The sequence below is a fragment of the Notolepis coatsorum genome (genome assembly GCF_963971535.1).
Source record: "Notolepis coatsorum genome assembly, chromosome: 18".
NCBI lineage: Eukaryota > Metazoa > Chordata > Actinopteri > Aulopiformes > Paralepididae > Notolepis > Notolepis coatsorum.
This window is the reverse complement of record NC_140182.1, coordinates 49,144,409-49,164,218: the sequence shown is the minus strand read 5'-3', so window position 1 is coordinate 49,164,218 and position 19,810 is coordinate 49,144,409. Positions and strand designations below refer to the sequence as shown.

General features: G+C 47.1%; 1 protein-coding gene across 1 annotated transcript in view; it reads right to left on the bottom strand.

The window, feature by feature from the left end:
- Positions 1 to 16,940, bottom strand: part of slc24a1 (solute carrier family 24 member 1) — a gene marked incomplete at both ends in the record, with an annotated part of 52,882 nt that extends 35,942 nt beyond the window's left edge. Inside the window, 3 exons of the mRNA XM_084335201.1 lie at positions 11,728 to 11,836; positions 12,116 to 12,175; positions 15,822 to 16,940. Of these exons, the coding sequence (XP_084191327.1) occupies positions 11,728 to 11,836; positions 12,116 to 12,175; positions 15,822 to 16,940 (1,288 nt within the window). The remainder of the gene's footprint in view (positions 1 to 11,727; positions 11,837 to 12,115; positions 12,176 to 15,821) is intronic.
- Positions 16,941 to 19,810: the final 2,870 nt, after the last annotated feature.

Genomic DNA, 19,810 nt, shown 5'->3' with positions numbered 1-19,810 from the left:
TCTGAGGAAGAGGCTAAGGAACTGGGGAAACCGATCACCCTTATGGAACTGAGGGAGACGATTGCTGAAATGCAGAGGGGCAAGGCACCAGGCTGGGATGGTATTCCACCCGAGGTGTATTTAGCTTTCTGGTACCAACTGGGCCCATTGATACTCGATATGATCAATTACGCTATCGAGCAAGGGGAGTTCTCAAGAGATGTCAACATGGCGCTGATTTCTTTACTTCTCAAGAAGGACAAAGATCCCAATGATTGTGGTAGCTATAGGCCCTTGAGTCTTCTCGGGGCCGATTTAAAAGTGTTTGCCAAGGTGCTGGCCCGCCGCCTGCAGAGATTTATGACGGTATTGGTACACTGCGATCAAACTGGTTTTATCCCGGGGCGCCTGGCTGCAGATAATCTTAGGAGGCTGTTACATGTAGTCGATAACAGTAAAGACAATACAGCTCCGTCCACTGTTCTGTCTTTGGATGCCATGAAGGCGTTTGACAGACTAGAATGGTCATACCTGTGGAAGGTACTTGAGGTCATGGGTCTTGGAAAGAATTTTATTCATATGATTAAAGTCCTGTATGCCTCGCCGTCGGCAATGATACTGACAGGCAAAAACTGTTCCACACTTTTCCCAGTCTCCAGATCTTCTAGACAGGGTTGTCCTCTGAGCCCGGGACTATTCGCGCTTTCCCTCGAACCATTGGCCCAATTTATTAGGCAATCGGAGGACATCGTCCCCATAATGATCAATAATACACCACACAAAATTGCTCTCTATGCGGATGACCTACTGATTTTTATGGATGACCCTTCCCGGTCGGCCACAAAATTATTGGGAATAATCGACGACTTTGGTAAATTGTCAGGCTTTAAGATTAACTGGAACAAATCAGCCTGCCTACCTCTTAATGAGCTGGCCAAGGCGGTGCGACTACCAGCTGATATCCCCATAGTGGAACATTTTAAATACTTAGGTATAGAGATATTCCCCACGCTGAGTCAAACTACTAAGTACAACTTCACGGGTACTTATGATAAAATACGCCAGGATCTAGACAGATGGTCATCCCTTCCTAACTCCTTACAAGCCCGAGCTTCCATAATCAAAATGAACGTTCTGCCTAGGATACATTTTGTTAGCTCAATGCTCCCCCTGCCCCCTCCAATAGACCACTGGCGCAAGGTACAATCGATGGTATCTAAGTTTATCTGGAATAACAAACGCCTGAGAATCAAAAGAGCTACTACTCAACGTAGGAAACAAGATGGGGGCCTCGCAATCCCTGATTTTAAGCTTTATTTCTGGTCCTTCTCACTGAGACCTCTGATGTGCTGGCTAGACCCTGTAGATGCTGTATCTTGGCGCTCCTTAGAAGCGGCGGCGGTCTCACCGCTAAGATTGCAGGATGTGGTGTACTCCACTGTCTCTATTTCGAAATGCCGGCTGAGGTATGGACCGATCATAACTCACGTGATCCAAACGTGGCGTAATGTACAGAGGTCGTGTGGGGTTAAATGCCCATGGCACCTGGACTCTCCAATTTTTAATAACCAGCAATTACTTGTTGGGCACAAGCCGGTTAATATTCCTCAATGGCAAAGGAGGGGATTTCATACTCTGGAGGATATTTATGATAAGAACGGCCTCCGTGCGTTTCAGGACTTAAGAGAATTTTATGATCTTCCCGGCGAGTCCTTCTTTCTTTACCTTCAACTAAGGTCAGCGCTGAGGGCGCATGGCGTGCCGTGGGCTCAAGCTTTGCACCCACACCCCTTCCTCAGGCTCATAGTGGACAGGACGACCTCCAGAGGGTTTGTCTCAGACTTTTATACGCTCTTAATTCAATCCACGTATAAAAATGTATCATTGGATACAATCTGGCGTGTGGATATCCCGGAGTTGGACCCCGAGTTTGACTGGGATGATGTTTGGGCAAATGTGGCATTATCTTCCCGCAACCCCAATCACCAGCAAATTAATTTTAATTATATTCATAGGACCTATCTTACACCTAGGAAGCTATTTGCTATGGGACTGATAACCGACTCTCGGTGCACTTTGTGCTCTCAAAAGGCCACTGGCACTTATATGCATATGTATTGGGATTGCCCACCAGTGGCCCGCTTCTGGAGGTCAATAGCGGACAAACTTTCTGATCTGTGTGGCTTAACTATCCCATTCACAGCTGTTACGCTACTCCTGAACGATATAACAACACTACCCGCGTCCGTACAATTGAAAAGGGTTGTCCTAGCGGGCGTCACAGCGGCGAAGAAGCTAATAGCAATGAGATGGAAGGAGCCGGAGAAGCTCACAGTGATTAACTGGTCCCTAACACTGTTGGATGTGATTTATCTTGAGATATCCACGGCGCGGGTGATTGGGGTAGGGCAGGCTGGGATTGACCTGTGGTTCGCAGCAGCGGAGAAGGTCAGGACCGCCGTGTGCGGCTGAGCGGGGTTGGGGGGCTTGTTCGGGGGAGTCCGGCGGTCTCATGGGAGGGGGAGGAGGAAATATCCTGTCTGTTTTGTCTTTTGTTATGTCCTGAATTTAACTGGGGATTTATTGGGGGGCAGCTATTTAGCTATTTCTTCACTATTTGGTCATTTATTAGATAGCCCCCCTTGAAACCTTGAAACCTTGAAGTTTTGAAATTTTGAAATTTAAAATTGAAAAAGGTTGAACTATATTTTCTTTTCTTTTTGTCTTTATAATTTATAAATTGTTATTCTGTATTATTATTGTTTTGTTATTTTCCTGTGAAGTTCTGTGTATTGTGATTGTGGTTAATGTGTTGTCTTGTTTCATGTGATTAATAATAAAAAAAAAAATTATCAAAAAAAAATATATATATATATATATATATTGTTAACTGGAATATGTTGTGCCTTTACACATATGTTGGATTATGTAATTGGTTTGTCATGACAAACTAATAAAAAATCACGATTTACCCGGTGGCTACAACAACACACAGTGACTTGCAAACCGCAGTCACGTAAGGGGCTAGTAGTCACTGTCACCATCAGTCGGGCAAGAACTGCGGGTTTTCAGCCTCTCTCCTCTCTCGTGGAGCTTAAGGGGGAGCCGCGCTCGGCCAATCAGAGAAACGCGGAAGGCACTCTGCCAATCAGAGCAACGCGGAAGCGCATGTTGGTTGCCTAAAGTGTTCACGCGTACCGAACAGAGGTTAAGCCGACTTTGAACTGTTGAACAGTAATATAGAACAATTTTATTGCACTGTAAACACTGTATGAATGTGATTTGAATGAAAGAAATGTGGTAACAGGCAAATGTTTTGTAAAGCGTGGCTGAGGGAAAAAAAGAGAGGGAAGAATGGATAGTGATTTCAGATATACAGACCTCTGTTTTCCAGCTCTCTCTCTCTCTCTCTCTCTCTCTCTCTCTCTCTCTCTCTCTCTCTCTCTCTCTCTCTCTCTCTCTCTCTCTCTCTCTCTCTCTCTCTCTCTCTCTCTCTCTCTCTCTCCACGTACACCTGTACCCCGTACACATGTACCCCTCTCCTTTGTGGTTTCTCAAGGGGGGTCTCCTCTCCATCTCTGTGCCAAACCAATGCCCGCCAACACTACTGCTCCAGAGAGAGGAAGCTGACCACTGCTCCAGAGAGAGGAAGCTGACCACTGCTCCAGAGAGAGGCAGATGCAGCTGACCCTGCTGCTCCGGAGCTGGGAGGCAGAGCCAGCCTGCTCCACTCTGTAGCTGCAGAACACCACCCAGCTATGGGACAGCAACCTTGTTATCACTGGCCAAAGAAGTTAAAGATCTAAGGGACAGTTCCAGCAGGCCTAAGCTGCCATTCACCAGCAGGCCTTTAACCGAACCTCCTTCATCAGCCTGTTTCATCAGTGAAACGAACCAAGGACAATGAGAAAGAAGACCAACTGGGACGACCGAAACATCGGACTGGACCGGCGGGGGTTGTTGGGTGGTGCCGGATGGAGGGGGCCACCTCGAGATTCTACAAATGATTTGAGGAAAGTTGAAAACACAGACTACAGATGTGCATTTCATTGTTTTTTGTATACGTGTTTTTGTTATTCTCAGAGCTTTGGCTCTCAGAGTCATGTGTTTTCAAGTTTGGTTTGTTTCCGTTTTATCTGCTCTGCTCTTAGATGAGCAGCCCTGACAGCTATCTCATAAGAGACAATTAATTAATATTAGTCATTCAAACTAAATGACCAGGAACATCCATGTACTATTGAGATGTAAATCCTGATATACAGTCTATTGTTAAGCGACCTTCTCAATTCTTAAAGTTAGAGTAGGCTAGTTTTTCACGCTGGTGTTTGTTTTGGGAACGCTCCATTCCAAACTGATTCCAAACACTGCAGTCATAGCAGAGCACGTGTTTTCAAGTTTTGTTTTTGTTATCTCTCTGCTCTGAGTGAGATTCCAAACACTGTGCACTGCTGCTGTTGTCTGTTTCACACGAATGAGGTTATTTTTCTGCAAGATACTGGTTGTTTGTTCTATCTTCCAGCTGATCCACCTTTGACCACCCAGAGACATGGAGACTGTGTATGAATCCACCTTCGACCACCAGAGACAGTCACTTGTCATCTGGGGCACCTGTCATCTGTCATCATTCATTGATGTGTGGATTAGTTTCTCCCTCTAGTGACTGTTTGATGTAATAAAGGTATTATGTTTTTGCAGTTTGATATTAAAGATTTAAGTTCTTTGTTTATCATTTTAGGGAATTTTAGACTGTGTTCCAACCGTATTCTGCATGTAAATTATAGGTAAAATTCTTGTTTTGGATTTTTTTTATATTTTAAACAGCATTTAGAGGTTGTTTTTGATAACATTTTATAGTTATTATGATAATGTTTATGATTTATTATCAAAGAGAAGAGTGTTATGGAAAATGTTATCTATGTCCATCTGTGTTTAAATCTCTGTACAGCTTGACTAGTTTAATATAGGTCAACTAGTAAACTAATCTGACTACAGCAGACACTAGGCTACAGTCTGACTGTCTCTTTAACAGCGAACCAAGGTTTGAGGAGATAGGAGAGGTCCAAGGCTATTTCCCTCTCCAGTTAAGACATAACAAAGGCTATTGAGCCAATCTTGTTATTAATTTCTCCCCTTTGGGCAGATTTAGTTTACCTTTCTGTCATATCTGGATGTCTAATGTACGTAATTTCAATTATGTATTTAATCTGTGTCTGACCAGACCTCTTGGTCACTTTCTGGTCAGACGCTTGTGTGTACACTGTCAGGATCTGAACTTTCGGGACAGTCCTCTGCCGCCCCCCGGCGGTCTGTTTGCGGTGCTACAGGCCGCCGCCCATTTTATGAGTCTGTATGTACATATTCTGTCCGATCTGTTGTCTATTGTATTCCCTGTACATTTGCTAGCGGTCCTGTGTTCTTCCCAGTATGTTCAGATGTCCTAGTCTTCCCTGTGTGTATTCGTATTCATGTTCCTGTCTAGTCCTAGTCTTCCCCGTGTTGTTATGTTACAATGTTTATTCCTGCCCTAGCCTGTCAGCCCCCAGCTGTTCCCTGTCTGTTATAATTAGTAGTTCTGTATATATTCATGCCGCCTCCTATCTTCCAGTGTCGCGTCATTGTTTGTTGTTAGGTTACCCTGTCAGTACCTTCCCGTGCTGTTCTTCCTACCTTGTTTTCCCCTGTAACGTGTGCCTTGTGGCTGTGCTCAGTAAAGACTATTATGATCGGAACGTCGCCTCGTCTCTCTCACTCCACTTTTTCCTGCGATTGAATCCTACACCTCTCCTGAACTCCGAATCCTCACAGTATGACGCGACCAAACCAGGATTCAGCGGACAGCGGGAGAGACCAAGCGAGCGACTTGCTGCTGACCATGCAGCGTTTCTTCGAGGGAGATTTCCACGCTTCATCCTCGTTCGAAAGGATGTGGCTGCACGCACTGCTCACCTGCGCAAGTGGGACTTGCAGCTCGGAGCAGGCTCCACTGCTCGCGGAGGTCAGTCTCCCCGCTGCTAGGACTGCCTCTTCAGCTAGCAAGGTCAGTTTCCCTGGAGCCGCCCCGTCGGCTAACCCCACAGTCTCGTCCGCTAGAGCCCCTGCTGCTAGCACCTCAGTCTCGTCCGCTAGAGCCCCTGCTGCTAGCACCTCAGTCTCGTCCGCTAGAGCCCCTGCTGCTAGCATTTCGGTCCCGTCTGCTAGGGTTCCTACGCCTAGTCCCTCAGTTCCGCACGCTAGAGTTCCTACTGCTAGCGCTTTAGCCCCGCCGGCTGGTGTAGCCCTAGCAGCCAGCACAGGTCCTGCAGCTAGCATTACCCAGGTAGCTAACTCAGTCTCTACTGCCAGTTTAGCCCCTGCTAAAGTGGCTCTAGCTGCTCCTGTTCCTCCGGCTCCTGGGGAAACCCCGACGTCTGGTCCGGGTCGTGCCCCTGCTCCTGTCCCCGGGGAGTCTCCTGCCTCCGGCTCGTCGTCTGGTCCCGGCTCGTCGTCTGGTCCCGGCTCCTCGTCTGGTCCCGGCTCCTCGTCTGGTCCAGCCCTGCGCCGTGGTCTACGCCGTGGTCAACGCCGAGGTCTGCACCGAGGTCTACGCCAGGAGGGATCCCCGTCCGGGGTTCTGCACCTGGTCCCGAGATCTGCACCTGGAGAGTCGTCTGGCCCAGCCCTGCGCCGTGGTCTACGCTGTGGTCAACGCTGTGGTCAACGCCGTGGTCAACGCCGAGGTCTGAATCGAGGTCTACGCCGTGGTCGACACCGTGGTCAAGGCCGAGGTCTGCGCCGAGGTCTACGCCAGGAGGGGCCCCCATCCGGGGTCCTGCACTCTGTCCCGAGATCTGCACCTGGAGAGTCGCCTGGCCCAGCCCTGCGCCGTGGTCTACGCCGTGGTCGACACCGTGGTCAACGCCGAGGTCTGCGCTGAGGTCTACGCCAGGAGGGGCTCCCGTCCGAGGTCCTGCGCCCAGTCCCAAGACCTGCACCTGGAGTGTCCCCCGTCCGGGGTCCTGCTCCGGGGTCGTCGCCTCCGCCCCTCTTCTACGGGCCCCCTGGTTCGGTCCTGGGGTCTGCACCTGGAGGGGTCCCCGTCCGGGGTCCTGCTCTGGAGTTGTCACCCTCGCCCCTTTGTTCCGGGTCCCCTCACTGGGCCCCTGTCCCAGTGCCCGGCCTCCGCCGTTGGGCTCCTGTCCCCGTCTCCGGCCCCCCTCTCCGGGCCTCTGTCCCTGTCTCCGGCCCCCCTCTCCGGGCCTCTGTCCCCGTCTCCGGCCCCCCTCACCGGGCCCCTGTCCCCGTCTCCGGCCCCCCTCGTCGGGTCCCTGTCCCTGTCTCCAGCCCCCCTCACCGGGTCCCTGTCCCCAGCCCCCCTCTCCGGGCCTCTGTCCCTGTCTCCGGCCCCCCTCTCCGGGCCTCTGTCCCTGACTCTAGCCCGCCTCTGCGGGCCTCTGTCTCTGTCCCCCTCTCCGGTGCCCCTGGTCCCGTGCCCTGTGCGCCCTTCTCCGGGCTCCCCTCTGGTCCTGTTCCCCGGCCCCCCTGCTGCTGTGCCCCTCCTGGGTTATTTTTTATACGCGTGTTTCGGCGCCATGCTTAACACTTTCAGTGCCAGCCATGCGGTGCCCCGGAACCCCGTTGCGTGCCAACGCCCACTTCAATGATAGAGCTCTCATATTTGCGAACGCATAAACTATATCTTAAATTATGGCTATGTGTATAATATGGCCGTCGCTTATCAATGACTTGTTTGCAGTCAACATTGTCAAAACGGATTGTTTTTTTTAATCGGTTCATTTCCGTTTTATACTATTTTGAAAAACTCTTGTTTTTTGAAAGTTTCAGGAAAATATAAAGATTCTGTGATAATCGCCCTTTAGTGGAATACACTGGAATACACAAATAACATTGTCATTTTTCGGCCTATTTATGAATCGTTTTCAAATAAACGCTAGATTATCGATAGTATATGTGTACTTATGGACGCTATAGAAGCGGGCTGAAAAATCGATTATCCATTTCCTGATCAGCACACACACACACACACACACACACACACAGGGCCCATGTTGATGTCTCTGTGAAAAAAGCTCTGATTATCCCAAGACTGGAAAAATAGATTCCTTACCTCAGATCAGATGTTCTCCAAAAAGATTAATCCAATTCCTGATCGCCATTCCAAATATCGATCGCGTTTATTGATCCAACGCTGGGTGGTCGAAACACCGATTCCACGCTGTTCTGATGGTCCACAATGAATCCGATCGGCTCGAGTTACATGCCTGAGAAGTAAAATGTGGAAGCAGGATTTTTTCCCCATGCGTTTAATTCAATCCAATCCAAAGGTACCATCCGAAGATACGATAGGGGGCGGTATTTTCCCAATGGAGCTCAGAGAGAGTTCCAGTGGTAACGTGAGGCTAGATTGATGAAATATGAATGGAAATCGCTAATAAAAAAAAACTAGATCTCTCGTCGTTGGCACTGAACGGTTGGCATGAACTAACGAAAAATCTCGTCGTTGGCACTCAAAGTGTTAAAGGGCCAACCACATATATATACGTGGCAAGGTTGTTTTGGCTTTTATTCCATTGTAATATCCTACTCAATGTCACAGAGCGGCACTGCAGATTTACCCTACTCTTGGAATTCGGAAAAGTGCATTACCGGCCAGATCCTCGTAGGGGCGCTGTCTCGATAATGCAGTGTTCCCTGTTACAGATCTTTTTTTTTTCGTTTTTCTTTTTTTTAATGGACATTTTTCTGTTAGCCTAAAGCTATGCGTGTAGTCGATCGCCTAGAATAGTTTTTGGGACGCTGAATTCAGTGTGCAGTAAAGGAATATAGCATCAGCCAATGGACATATGAATCTACCAGATGACGATCGATAACTGGAAAATCCTTTTTGCAGTCCAACCGGCCACAGGTAACAGCGATTTGACGTCAATTACAGCCCGATCGGGCCTTGCTCTCATAGCCATCCACCCGGTCAGCGAATGAGGCTACTGAGGCTAATGCCGTTATTAGTAATCAATAATCAGAAACGACGTCCCCCGCCCCCCCCCCCCCCCCCCTTTCATGCATTCATGGTGAACCATGATACCGACAATATGCATTTTGAGTTTTAACTCTAGCTTGTCTATAGCCGAAACGCCATTCGATTTAACGTTATTAGCTTAGCAGCACCCTATATCTCGCGTTCCAGGAAATACCCCAGAACATTCTGCTATAACGTTCATATTCAAGACACTATAAAATGGGAACGTATTGATGAAAAAATTATTTATTTAAGGCATATTGAAGGGACGGTTTATACAGTGTCAATTGACAATGAGAATGGACAGATAGCAATAATATAAAGTATAGATTTAGCTCTACAAACAGCCTCACGCACAATGAAAGGTTGTTTTGAAATGCTGGCCGTATAGCGTGGGCCCCGTCTAATCCCAATGGCCCTGAATGTGTTAATGAATATAACTCATCAGTTTTTAATACTATAATATTAGTGTAGCCTAATCTTTATCTGCAACTGTGAAGAAAAACCCCATTGGTTTAAACAGAATGAATAGACACATAAAAAAAAATTATTTAAAATTCGAATGCCAACGTAACGAACGAAGGTCCGAACGTTCAGGCTCAGCCCACATGCTTGGCCCTTTCCCCATCCACTGTACTGATCCCCAGAGGTGTAAAGTACTTGAGTAATTGTACTCTGTTACAATACTTAAGTACTGTTTTTGGGTATTTGTACTTTACTCAAGTATTATTACTAGGTTTGTATACTTGTACTTTTACTCAATTACATTTCAGAGAAAAAATACATACTTTTTACTGCTTACATTTAAAATGCAGACTTACAAAGTACAAAGTACAAATCACACAGGTCCAACCATTTAAATTAGTATACCGTAATTTTCGGACTATAAACCGCACCTTTTCCCCCCATTTTTCGACCCTGCGGTTTATATAATCTATGGATTTTTACAGCTAACGGCCACTAGGGGACCTCCTAAATCTATGGATTTTACAGGTTACAGTCCACCACCTTTTAACTCTCACTCGCTCTTCTCTCACAGGCACACAGCTGCTGCAAGTTAATAAATGGGAGCTTCCTCAAACAGCCATCTCTTTCCCGACAATCCCCTCTGTGCACGAACCCTTACATATGGTAATTAAACATTAAAACACCTGCGGCTTATAGTCCAGTGCGCCTTATATATTTATAGTCCAGTGCGGCTTATATATGTACACATCATTCAATTTAGCTGCTGCGGCTTATATTCAGGTGCGGGCGGCTTATAGTGCGAAAATTACGGTATTTGTTTCTATGGCCAAACTAACGTTAACGTTATTAATCCTGCGGCCGCGCTTTATTTAAAAACAGCCAATTAAATCCCCATCAATGGAAAATGAACCCGCCCAACGCCCATACCCATGCTGATTGGTCCTTGTGCAAGACTAGAAAGCAGGGATCTTTGATTAAACACCTGCTATCAGAATAATAGACAGTCAGAGTGACAAGCTACAGAAGATGGCCACAAACGATAGTACGAGTGATGAAGAGGACGAAACGGTCGGCGTGGACGGTACTAGCTGATGGCAACTGTAATTAGTCAAAACCGGAATCTCTTTCCGTCCTCCCTCCCACCCCACCAACCCCTCCCCTCGGGGTGCTTCAGAGACACACAGACTCAAGGCTAGAGTAACATGTTTCAACAAATGTACATGTTGATATTAATTAAAGGTTGTGCCATTATTGCTATGCAAATGTAATAATTGTGAATGATTTTCTGTAATGAGTTGTATGTGTTTGTTTCTTAAAGCATCCTAGACTTCCAAGGACAACGATGGAAATAAGTCATTGGCTTTTCGTTCCTCTCCTTGACAAAAGCAAATATGTGATGTAATGATCTGTATATGTTTTGTTGTCTAAAATAAATACCATACCATACCATACCAAGACAAGCACCCATGGCCCCCCTATCTCCATGAAGTACTCTCCATTTAGTACTTAAGTACATTTAAAAGTAGAAACTTTTTTACTTTTACTCAAGTGTGTTTTTAGCCAGATACTCTGACTTGTAGTTTAGTACGATTTTGAGACGGTACCCATATTTTCACTTAAGTATACTTTCTGGGTACTTTTTACACCCCTGCTGATCCCTGCAATAAGATCCCATCCTGTGTGAGGCTGTTCTCCACCAGGGAGAAGTGTGTTGTCAGGGAGGGTCTCCTTCACAGTCCTGATCCATTCTGGCTTGTAGATGGTGTGGAGGAATCCTTTTTGATTGCCCCAAACAATAGCTTAGTTCACACCTAAGTGTCTCTATACTTAAGCTCACTCTGCCGTTAGTATAATAGAAAATAACTCACAGACCTTTTTATTAGAAGAGAACATCTTAGACAGTGACTTTGAACTACTGCCACAGCACAGCAGCACAACCATATTCACAGGTTGGGATTCCTTTCCACCCTGCTCCCACAATAAGGGAATCCCAACCTGAGCATGACATAAGAGCAAAACAGCCACCGTGTGAACATTGTATCACATGGACCTCAACAACTGTACAAATTAATCACTGTCCATAGACTCAGATAGGTGTTGATCTGCTTAGTCTCAATCAGGACTTAGCGTCGCCCTATGAGGGAACACTTTGCTAATCCATTGTTACTGAGGGACGGTGGTGAGACTCTATGGCAACAGTTTTCAAGGAACACAGGGAACAACAACATTGTTATTGTGACTTATGACATAGAAAGTGCTGTAATCACCCTCTCCCAGGGGGTCCAAGGTGTGGATCATGAGTTGGAAGATGGTGTTTCTCATGGTACTGTTGTGTAGAGAGGCTGAACTCCCCCCTCGCATGAGATTTGGCTTCAACTGGGGGGGGGGGGGGGAAGAGAGACAACAACGGGTCACAATGTCCTTTCACGGTGAAAGGAAGATATTCACAAATGATGCCGTGAGAATAGTCTTAGGTTAGGGTTTCAGGTATTGTGTAAATAACGCTCGATAAGTCCGTTCACACATGTCAATTTAAGTCGTTGTTGATGAATAGGAGAAAAGTTAATAATAATCGTGTGATGAAAAGTAACCAAAGACAGTTCAAAATGGATATGATAAGAAATGTCCAAAAAGTGTTCTTGGTTGTCTTTTCACCTTCAGGTGATTATTGTCCTCTGGATCAGGATGGACATTGTCTTCACTGTCCTCATCATCCTGTGTACAACAATGTTTACAATGATAAACATGCAGCAGAGGTAGTGATAAACATGCAGCAGCAGAGGTAGTGATAAACATGCAGCAGCAGAGGTAGTGATAAACATGCAGCAGCAGAGGTAGTGATAAACATGCAGCAGCAGAGGTAGTGATAAACATGCAGCAGCAGAGGTAGTGATAAACATGCAGCAGCAGAGGTAGTGATAAACATGCAGCAGCAGAGGTAGTGATAAACATGCAACAGCAGAGGTAGTGATAAACATGCAGCAGAGGTAGTGATAAACATGCAGCAGAGGTAGTGATAAACATGCAGCAGCAGAGGTAGTGATAAACATGCAGCAGCAGAGATAGTGATAAACATGCAGCAGCAGAGGTAGTGATAAACATGCAGCAGCAGAGGTAGTGATAAACATGCAGCAGCAGAGGTAGTGATAAACATGCAGCAGCAGAGGTAGTGATAAACATGCAGCAGAGGTAGTGATAAACATGCAGCAGCAGAGGTGATAAACATGCAGCAGAGGTAGTGATAAACATGCAGCAGCAGAGGTAGTGATAAACATGCAGCAGCAGAGGTAGTGATAAACATGCAGCAGCAGAGGTGATAAACATGCAGCAGAGGTAGTGATAAACATGCAGCAGCAGAGGTAGTGATAAACATGCAGCAGCAGAGATAGTGATAAACATGCAGCAGCAGAGGTAGTAGTGATAAACATGCAGCAGCAGAGGTAGTGATAAACATGCAGCAGCAGAGGTGATAAACATGCAGCAGAGGTAGTGATAAACATGCAGCAGCAGAGGTAGTGATAAACATGCAGCAGCAGAGGTAGTGATAAACATGCAGCAGCAGAGGTAGTGATAAACATGCAGCAGCAGAGGTAGTGATAAACATGCAGCAGCAGAGGTAGTGATAAACATGCAGCAGCAGAGGTAGTAGTGATAAACATGCAGCAGCAGAGGTAGTGATAAACATGCAGCAGCAGAGGTAGTGATAAACATGCAGCAGCAGAGGTAGTGATAAACATGCAGCAGCAGAGGTAGTAGTGATAAACATGCAACAGCAGAGGTAGTGATAAACATGCAGCAGCAGAGGTAGTAGTGATAAACATGCAACAGCAGAGGTAGTGATAAACATGCAACAGCAGAGGTAGTGATAAACATGCAACAGCAGAGGTAGTGATAAACATGCAACAGCAGAGGTAGTAGTGATAAACATGCAGCAGCAGAGGTAGTGATAAACATGCAACAGCAGAGGTAGTAGTGATAAACATGCAGCAGCAGAGGTAGTGATAAACATGCAGCAGCAGAGGTAGTGATAAACATGCAGCAGCAGAGATAGTGATAAACATGCAGCAGCAGAGGTAGTGATAAACATGCAGCAGCAGAGGTAGTGATAAACATGCAGCAGCAGAGGTAGTGATAAACATGCAGCAGCAGAGGTAGTGATAAACATGCAGCAGCAGAGGTAGTAGTGATAAACATGCAGCAGCAGAGGTAGGGATAAACATGCAGCAGCAGAGGTAGTGATAAACATGCAGCAGCAGAGGTAGGGATAAACATGCAGCAGCAGAGGTAGTGATGAACATGCAGCAGCAGAGGTAGTGATAAACATGCAGCAGCAGAGACCAAGACACATTCATTATCCTTCCACTCATGCGGTTAGACTGTAAATATCACAGGCCTGATGCATTAATCAAGATGTACTCATGTATTACGGTAGACATTTTGTAATGTGCTCTTGGTGTTTTGTCTGTATTGCAAATGTCAACACCCAAGACGTAGTCACATTACGCGTACATCGGGTTATAACTGAGTGTGTATAGACTTTACTCTAACTCATCAGGTACTATGACTGCATGATGTGATGTGTAAAACGTGTTGATGAACGTGTTGATGTTCCTGTGCTCCAGCAGTGTCTCCAGCTCAGAAAGTACCCCTGAGCAAAGCACAAACAGGTTTACTTGCTTTGTATACAATATAAGCCTCAATCACACTTACAGGGGGTTAAACGCGGTATATATGTTGAAGCTACAGTTTGTGCAGCATTGCAACCCCTCAAAGGATTAGATGCTGCTGTGGATGATCGGCTTTGGTTCACCGAGGCCTAACGGAGTGTCGTCCTACTCCGGTGCCACGATGTGCACATAAAGACCACAGGGGTGTAGTCCTACTCCGGTGCCACGATGTACACATAAAGACCACAGGAGTGTAGTCCTACTCCGGTGCCACGAAGTGCACATAAAGACCACAGGAGTGTAGTCCTACTCCGGTGCCACGATGTGCACATAAAGACCACGGGAGTGTAGTCCTACTCCGGTGCCACGATGTGCACATAAAGACCACGGGAGTGTCGTCCTACTCCGGTGCCACGATGTGCACATAAAGACCACAGGGGAGTGTCGTCCTACTCCGGTGCCACGATGTGCACATAAAGACCACGGGAGTGTAGTCCTACTCCAGTGCCACGATGTGCACATAAAGACCACAGGGGAGTGTCGTCCTACTCCGGTGCCACGATGTGCACATAAAGACCACAGGGGAGTGTCGTCCTACTCCGGTGCCACGATGTGCACATAAAGACCACGGGAGTGTAGTCCTACTCCGGTGCCACGATGTGCACATAAAGACCACGGGGGAGTGAGCGGGGGTGGCGTGGAGGATCGGCAATGTAACAAACCGACTCATGATTGACCGTATTCAGATGGCAGGTCATTTTGCTCTTATGTCGTGCTCAGGTTGGGATTCCTTTCGGTAAGGAATCCCAACCTGAGCGTGACAGAAGGGGGAAATTGCCTGCCGTGTGAATAGGGTCAATACACCCAACGCTCTGAACATGAAAGTGAGAAAACTACCTGAAACACACACCGTTTTTCGTGAAAATACACCTGCCTGGGTCTATGGAATGACAGATGTTTGATTGTTTATGATATGAAACACAGGTGTCTCAACACTCGTAAAAAAGATTTATTAAGCTAAATACAGATTTATTAAGCTAAATTATGTTTTAGCTTATCAAAGATAATCATTCATATCCCTGCAGACTGATGATACATCTCAAAATGTTCCCCTATTAGCATTTTGCCAGTTGACTCAAGTGTAATCCTAAACTACAACATGCAAGTAATAGCATGCTCCTGCACCTGATGACTTCTTTGATGCCAGGTGTTTGGGAACAAAGTTTGATCCATGCAAAAAACGATCTGCTAAATGGGTAGCCCTAAGGCAATATGAACATGCCTCCAGGTAAGGGCTATAACTAGACTATCAAGGGGCCCACAAGGTGCACAAAGGCCCCACAAGGTCCACAAAGGCCCCACAAGGTCCACAAAGGCCCCACAAGGTGCACAAAGGCCCCACAAGGTCCACAAAGGCCCCACAAGGTCCACAAAGGCCCCACAAGGTGCACAAATGCCCTACAAGGTGCACAAAGGCCCCACAGAGGCCCCACAAAAACCCAGAGAGACTCCGGATTCTTGTATATATTAATTGCATAATTTCACTAATTTCAGTTGAAATATGTGCCCATGCAAGCATGATTTTAATTGAAAGTGGCCCTGTTACCAAAAGGTAACCAGAAATGAGTATTACAGAGCTGTCTTTTTGAAAGATTTTCTTAAGCCAAGCCACAAATATAAACAACCTGCAGTACCTTATCGGGCTCCTCCGCAGTGGCGATTCTGATCATGTTCCTGTGCTTGCGGATCAGTGTCTTGAAGGCCCGCTCTAGTTGCACGTTGTACTTCATGAAGCACACATAGCCGAAGTAGCCTCCCACCAGCATCAGGCTCTCGTACCACATGATGACATTGTCCAAGAAGAAGATGATGAGCATGATGAGGTCCAGGATGTAGAAGGACACGTCCCTGAACAGCGGCCACCAGGTCAGGTGGAGTATCTCTCGGGAGGACACGGCGCACATCCCGATCACGAACAGGATGTTGAAGACTGCCGAGCCCACTATGGTGCCTATGCCCACGTTGCTGTGGGAGATGAAGACGCCGATCAGCGAGGTGAAGAGCTCAGGGGCAGAGCCCCCGGCAGCCATGAACGTGGCCCCTGCCACGTCGTCGGAGATGGCCAGCTTGTCCGTGATGACCCCCAGGGCCGGGACGAAGAACTCGTCGCACACGATGGCGAGGGACACAAACATGTAGACCATCCCAAAGATGTGCAGAGACACCCAGCCTCTTCGGCGGTCCTCCACGGTGAAGAGGTCCTGGGGATAACCCTTCATGAGAGGAGAGGAGGGTGTGGTACTGTCCACCGGAGGTGTCTGTGAGGGTGTCTGTGAGGGTGGTGAGGGTGTCTGTGAGGGTGTCTGTGATGGTGTCAGTGCTGGTGGCGATGGCGATGATGGTGTTGGTGTGGGTGGTGGCGGTGTCTCCATAGGAGGCTCTGGAGCCACATAGATGCAGTGCACAACAGTCCGGTTTTCCTCTGGCAACCGAGGGTCCTCTGTGGTCGCGGATGTAATAGAATCTAACGTTGTGGGAGAGTTGTGCACCGTGTGCAGCACAGGCTCGGTTTGGTCCGTCAGCTCTACGTCGCTTGCCTCAGTGACGGGTTCCTCCAGCCCCAAAGTCTCCACTGTAGCTTCCTCCATGCCCTCTGTAGAACCCTCTACAGAATCCTCTCCAATCTGAGGCATTGGCCATTGCTCCGAAAGCCTGGCACTGACGGCCAGCTGGTAGAGGGTGCAAAGGAACACCCCAGAGAGAAGGAACAGAATCCGGCTCAGCTGCAGTCGCTTCCTCCGTGAACAAGTCATCTCACCGCCCGCCCCCTAAAGCAGTGGCGATGTTGGTCTATGGAGAATTAGGCTACATAGATGGGAGGTGGTGAAGGGCCGGTCCAGCTCTCTCTCTCTTGAGGACCATGAGCTGATAGAATTCAGGAGCCCAACAGTGTGATTCATGTCATATCCCCAGGACACTGGAGAGTTCTGCCTGTTATAGGCCACATGGAAAGGAGACATCAGAATGGAAGATGTCCATTAACTCAGGTGGCACACAAATAACACACAGCTCAGTGCGTTTTCATAATTCACATAATGCACTTGGGAGACTTGCAAATGCCTCATTGAAAAAGTGCCCAATACAAATGTTGTTTTGATGACACAACTGCTTGATTTACTGTAACAGATTAATCAAAAAACAAATGAAACTAAAACGTATTCTTCACTTACCCGCGGAGTAATGCTTTGAAATATCAGGGCGCAAAAATCCGCCAAAATAGCGAGTCCAAACTCTGCTCACAACGGTCAGAGGGTCAGGTAGGACGCAGCGCACAACAGCTGTTCACAATGGATCAGCATAATAACTCTTCTAAGAGGATTAGCCTATGTGTATTGTCTCAGACACTCTCACTTTACATTGAGCTAGGCCTCCTCAATTCAAAAGATTTTATTTGATGCAAACCAAATAAGTTTCTGTAGAATCCAAGTCCAATTTGTTGGAAGGGTATATGGACATTCAATAAGGGTTTCCTCCCGCAGTTAAACTAGTTCGTTTATAATATTATGCATGCCGTTAATAAACGTTACTGCAATTACGGACAGTAAACAATTTATAGCATATTCCTTACTGTCAGATTATTGTTACGGTATTATTATTATTATTATTATTATTATTATTATTATTATTATTATTATTATTATTATTATTATTATTATTATATAATTATAATTATATAAATATTTATTATTATTATTATTATTATTATTATTATTATTATTATTATTATTATTATTATTATTATTATTATTATTATTATTATTATTATTATTATTATTATTATTATTATTATTATTATTATTATTATTATTATTATTAATTTATTTACAATTTTCAAGCATCTTATGAACAAATTAATCCAGAGTAGCGCCTCGTAACAACACGAATCCTCCGATGCGAATGTGATTGAAAAATAATGCAAAGTAAACGTGCAGGAGTAACAAACAGAACTATCAAACAGGGCACCGTGGCCGCACTCATCTGGGGTCCTGCTCAATTGGGTGTATTGTGGAATTTGTGGGTAATGAAAATAATAAAATTAAACTTTCTAAATCAGAGGGGAAAGGTTACGGTATTGCAGGGAAGAAAGTCAGGACTCTTCACATTATCAGGGAAGCATCCAACTGGACTTTGTGAACAGGTGCCTGAACGTGTTAACGATAGGTTATGTAGATAACCTAGTTATATTAGTATTGGCTGAGCGTCCCGCTCTGAGCCTTATGAGATATCCTTATCTCCTATGATACCTATTGTATCTCCCACGAACAAAAAACTACATGCACCCCACCTGTATGGGGCTCCGCCCCCATGGTGGCACCGCCCATATAGCAGTGACTCTGGTCACCAAACATCCTTCCTCGCCAAAACCCGTCCCAGGAAAAGATTCCTCAAGAGGGAACTCAGGGCCGCGCAGAGCGGGACGCTCAGCCAATACTAATATAACTAGGTTATCTACATAACCTATCGTTATATGCCGTATTCGCTATCGCGTCCCGCTCTGAGCCTTATGAGATATGGGGAAGAGTGGACGCGAAGCCCGACAAATGTACCCCCTGAGGACCCGTAAGCCCACATCAAGGGGTACGGGGAGCCCTGTCACCCCATCCTTCCTAACGAAGGGGGGGCGCAGTCAACTCCACCTGAATGCGAACAAGAGGGAACTAGAACCCCTTGAACACACCGTACAGGCGGAACCACGTGTGACCCAACACACTGTGGCCCATACCCATACACTCCTGCTACCCGACCAAAGGACGGGAAGCAGGAAAGGCCACAGACCCCAGAACCGCCTGGGAGACAGAACCCCCGGTCATGTCCATGAGGTAAAACCTTACAAAGGGGCCCGGGGAGGACCATGAAGCTGCAGCGCAGATGTCCTCCACCGAGGCCCCACCCAGGAGAGCGGCAGAAGCAGCCACCCCACGAGTGGAGTGCGCCCTGACGCCCCCAGGGGGATCCTGCCCAGCCAACGTGTAGCAGAGGGTAATGCCCTCGCACAACCAATGGGACAGGCGCTGCTCCGACAGTGCCTCACCAGCACGAGCCCCACCGTAACAGACAAAGCTGGTCGGTAACCCTGAAGTCCTGAGTACGGCTGAGGTAAATCCCCAAGCACGGACTGGACATGACAGGTGAAGGCCCGCATCTAACTCACTAGTGTGAGGAGGAGGACGAAACGCCTGAACCACAATATCCCGGGAGCGGAAGGAACTCCGGAGATTCTTAGGCACGAAAGCAGGATTAGGTCGCAGAGTGACACCGCAATCGGTCCGAAAAGACAGGCACTCTGGACGTACCGAGAGAGCACAGAGCTCACCTACGCGTTTAGCGGAAGTGACAGCCAGTAGGAACGCGGTCTTGAAGGACAGCTGTCCCAACGGCGCCTGCTCGAGCGGCTCAAACGGGGCCAAGGACAACCGACCGAGGACCAATTGAAGATCCCAAGTCGGAGCCAAGGAGCGTTGCACCGGCTTAACGCGTCGAGCGCCAAGCAGGAAACGCTTCACAAGAGGGTGGCTGAACAAGACATCCCCTCAAACCCCTCATGATAGGAGGATATAGCCGCCGCATATACCCTCACCGTCGAAGCCGACAGTCTATCAAGGAGAGACTGGAGGTAACTAAG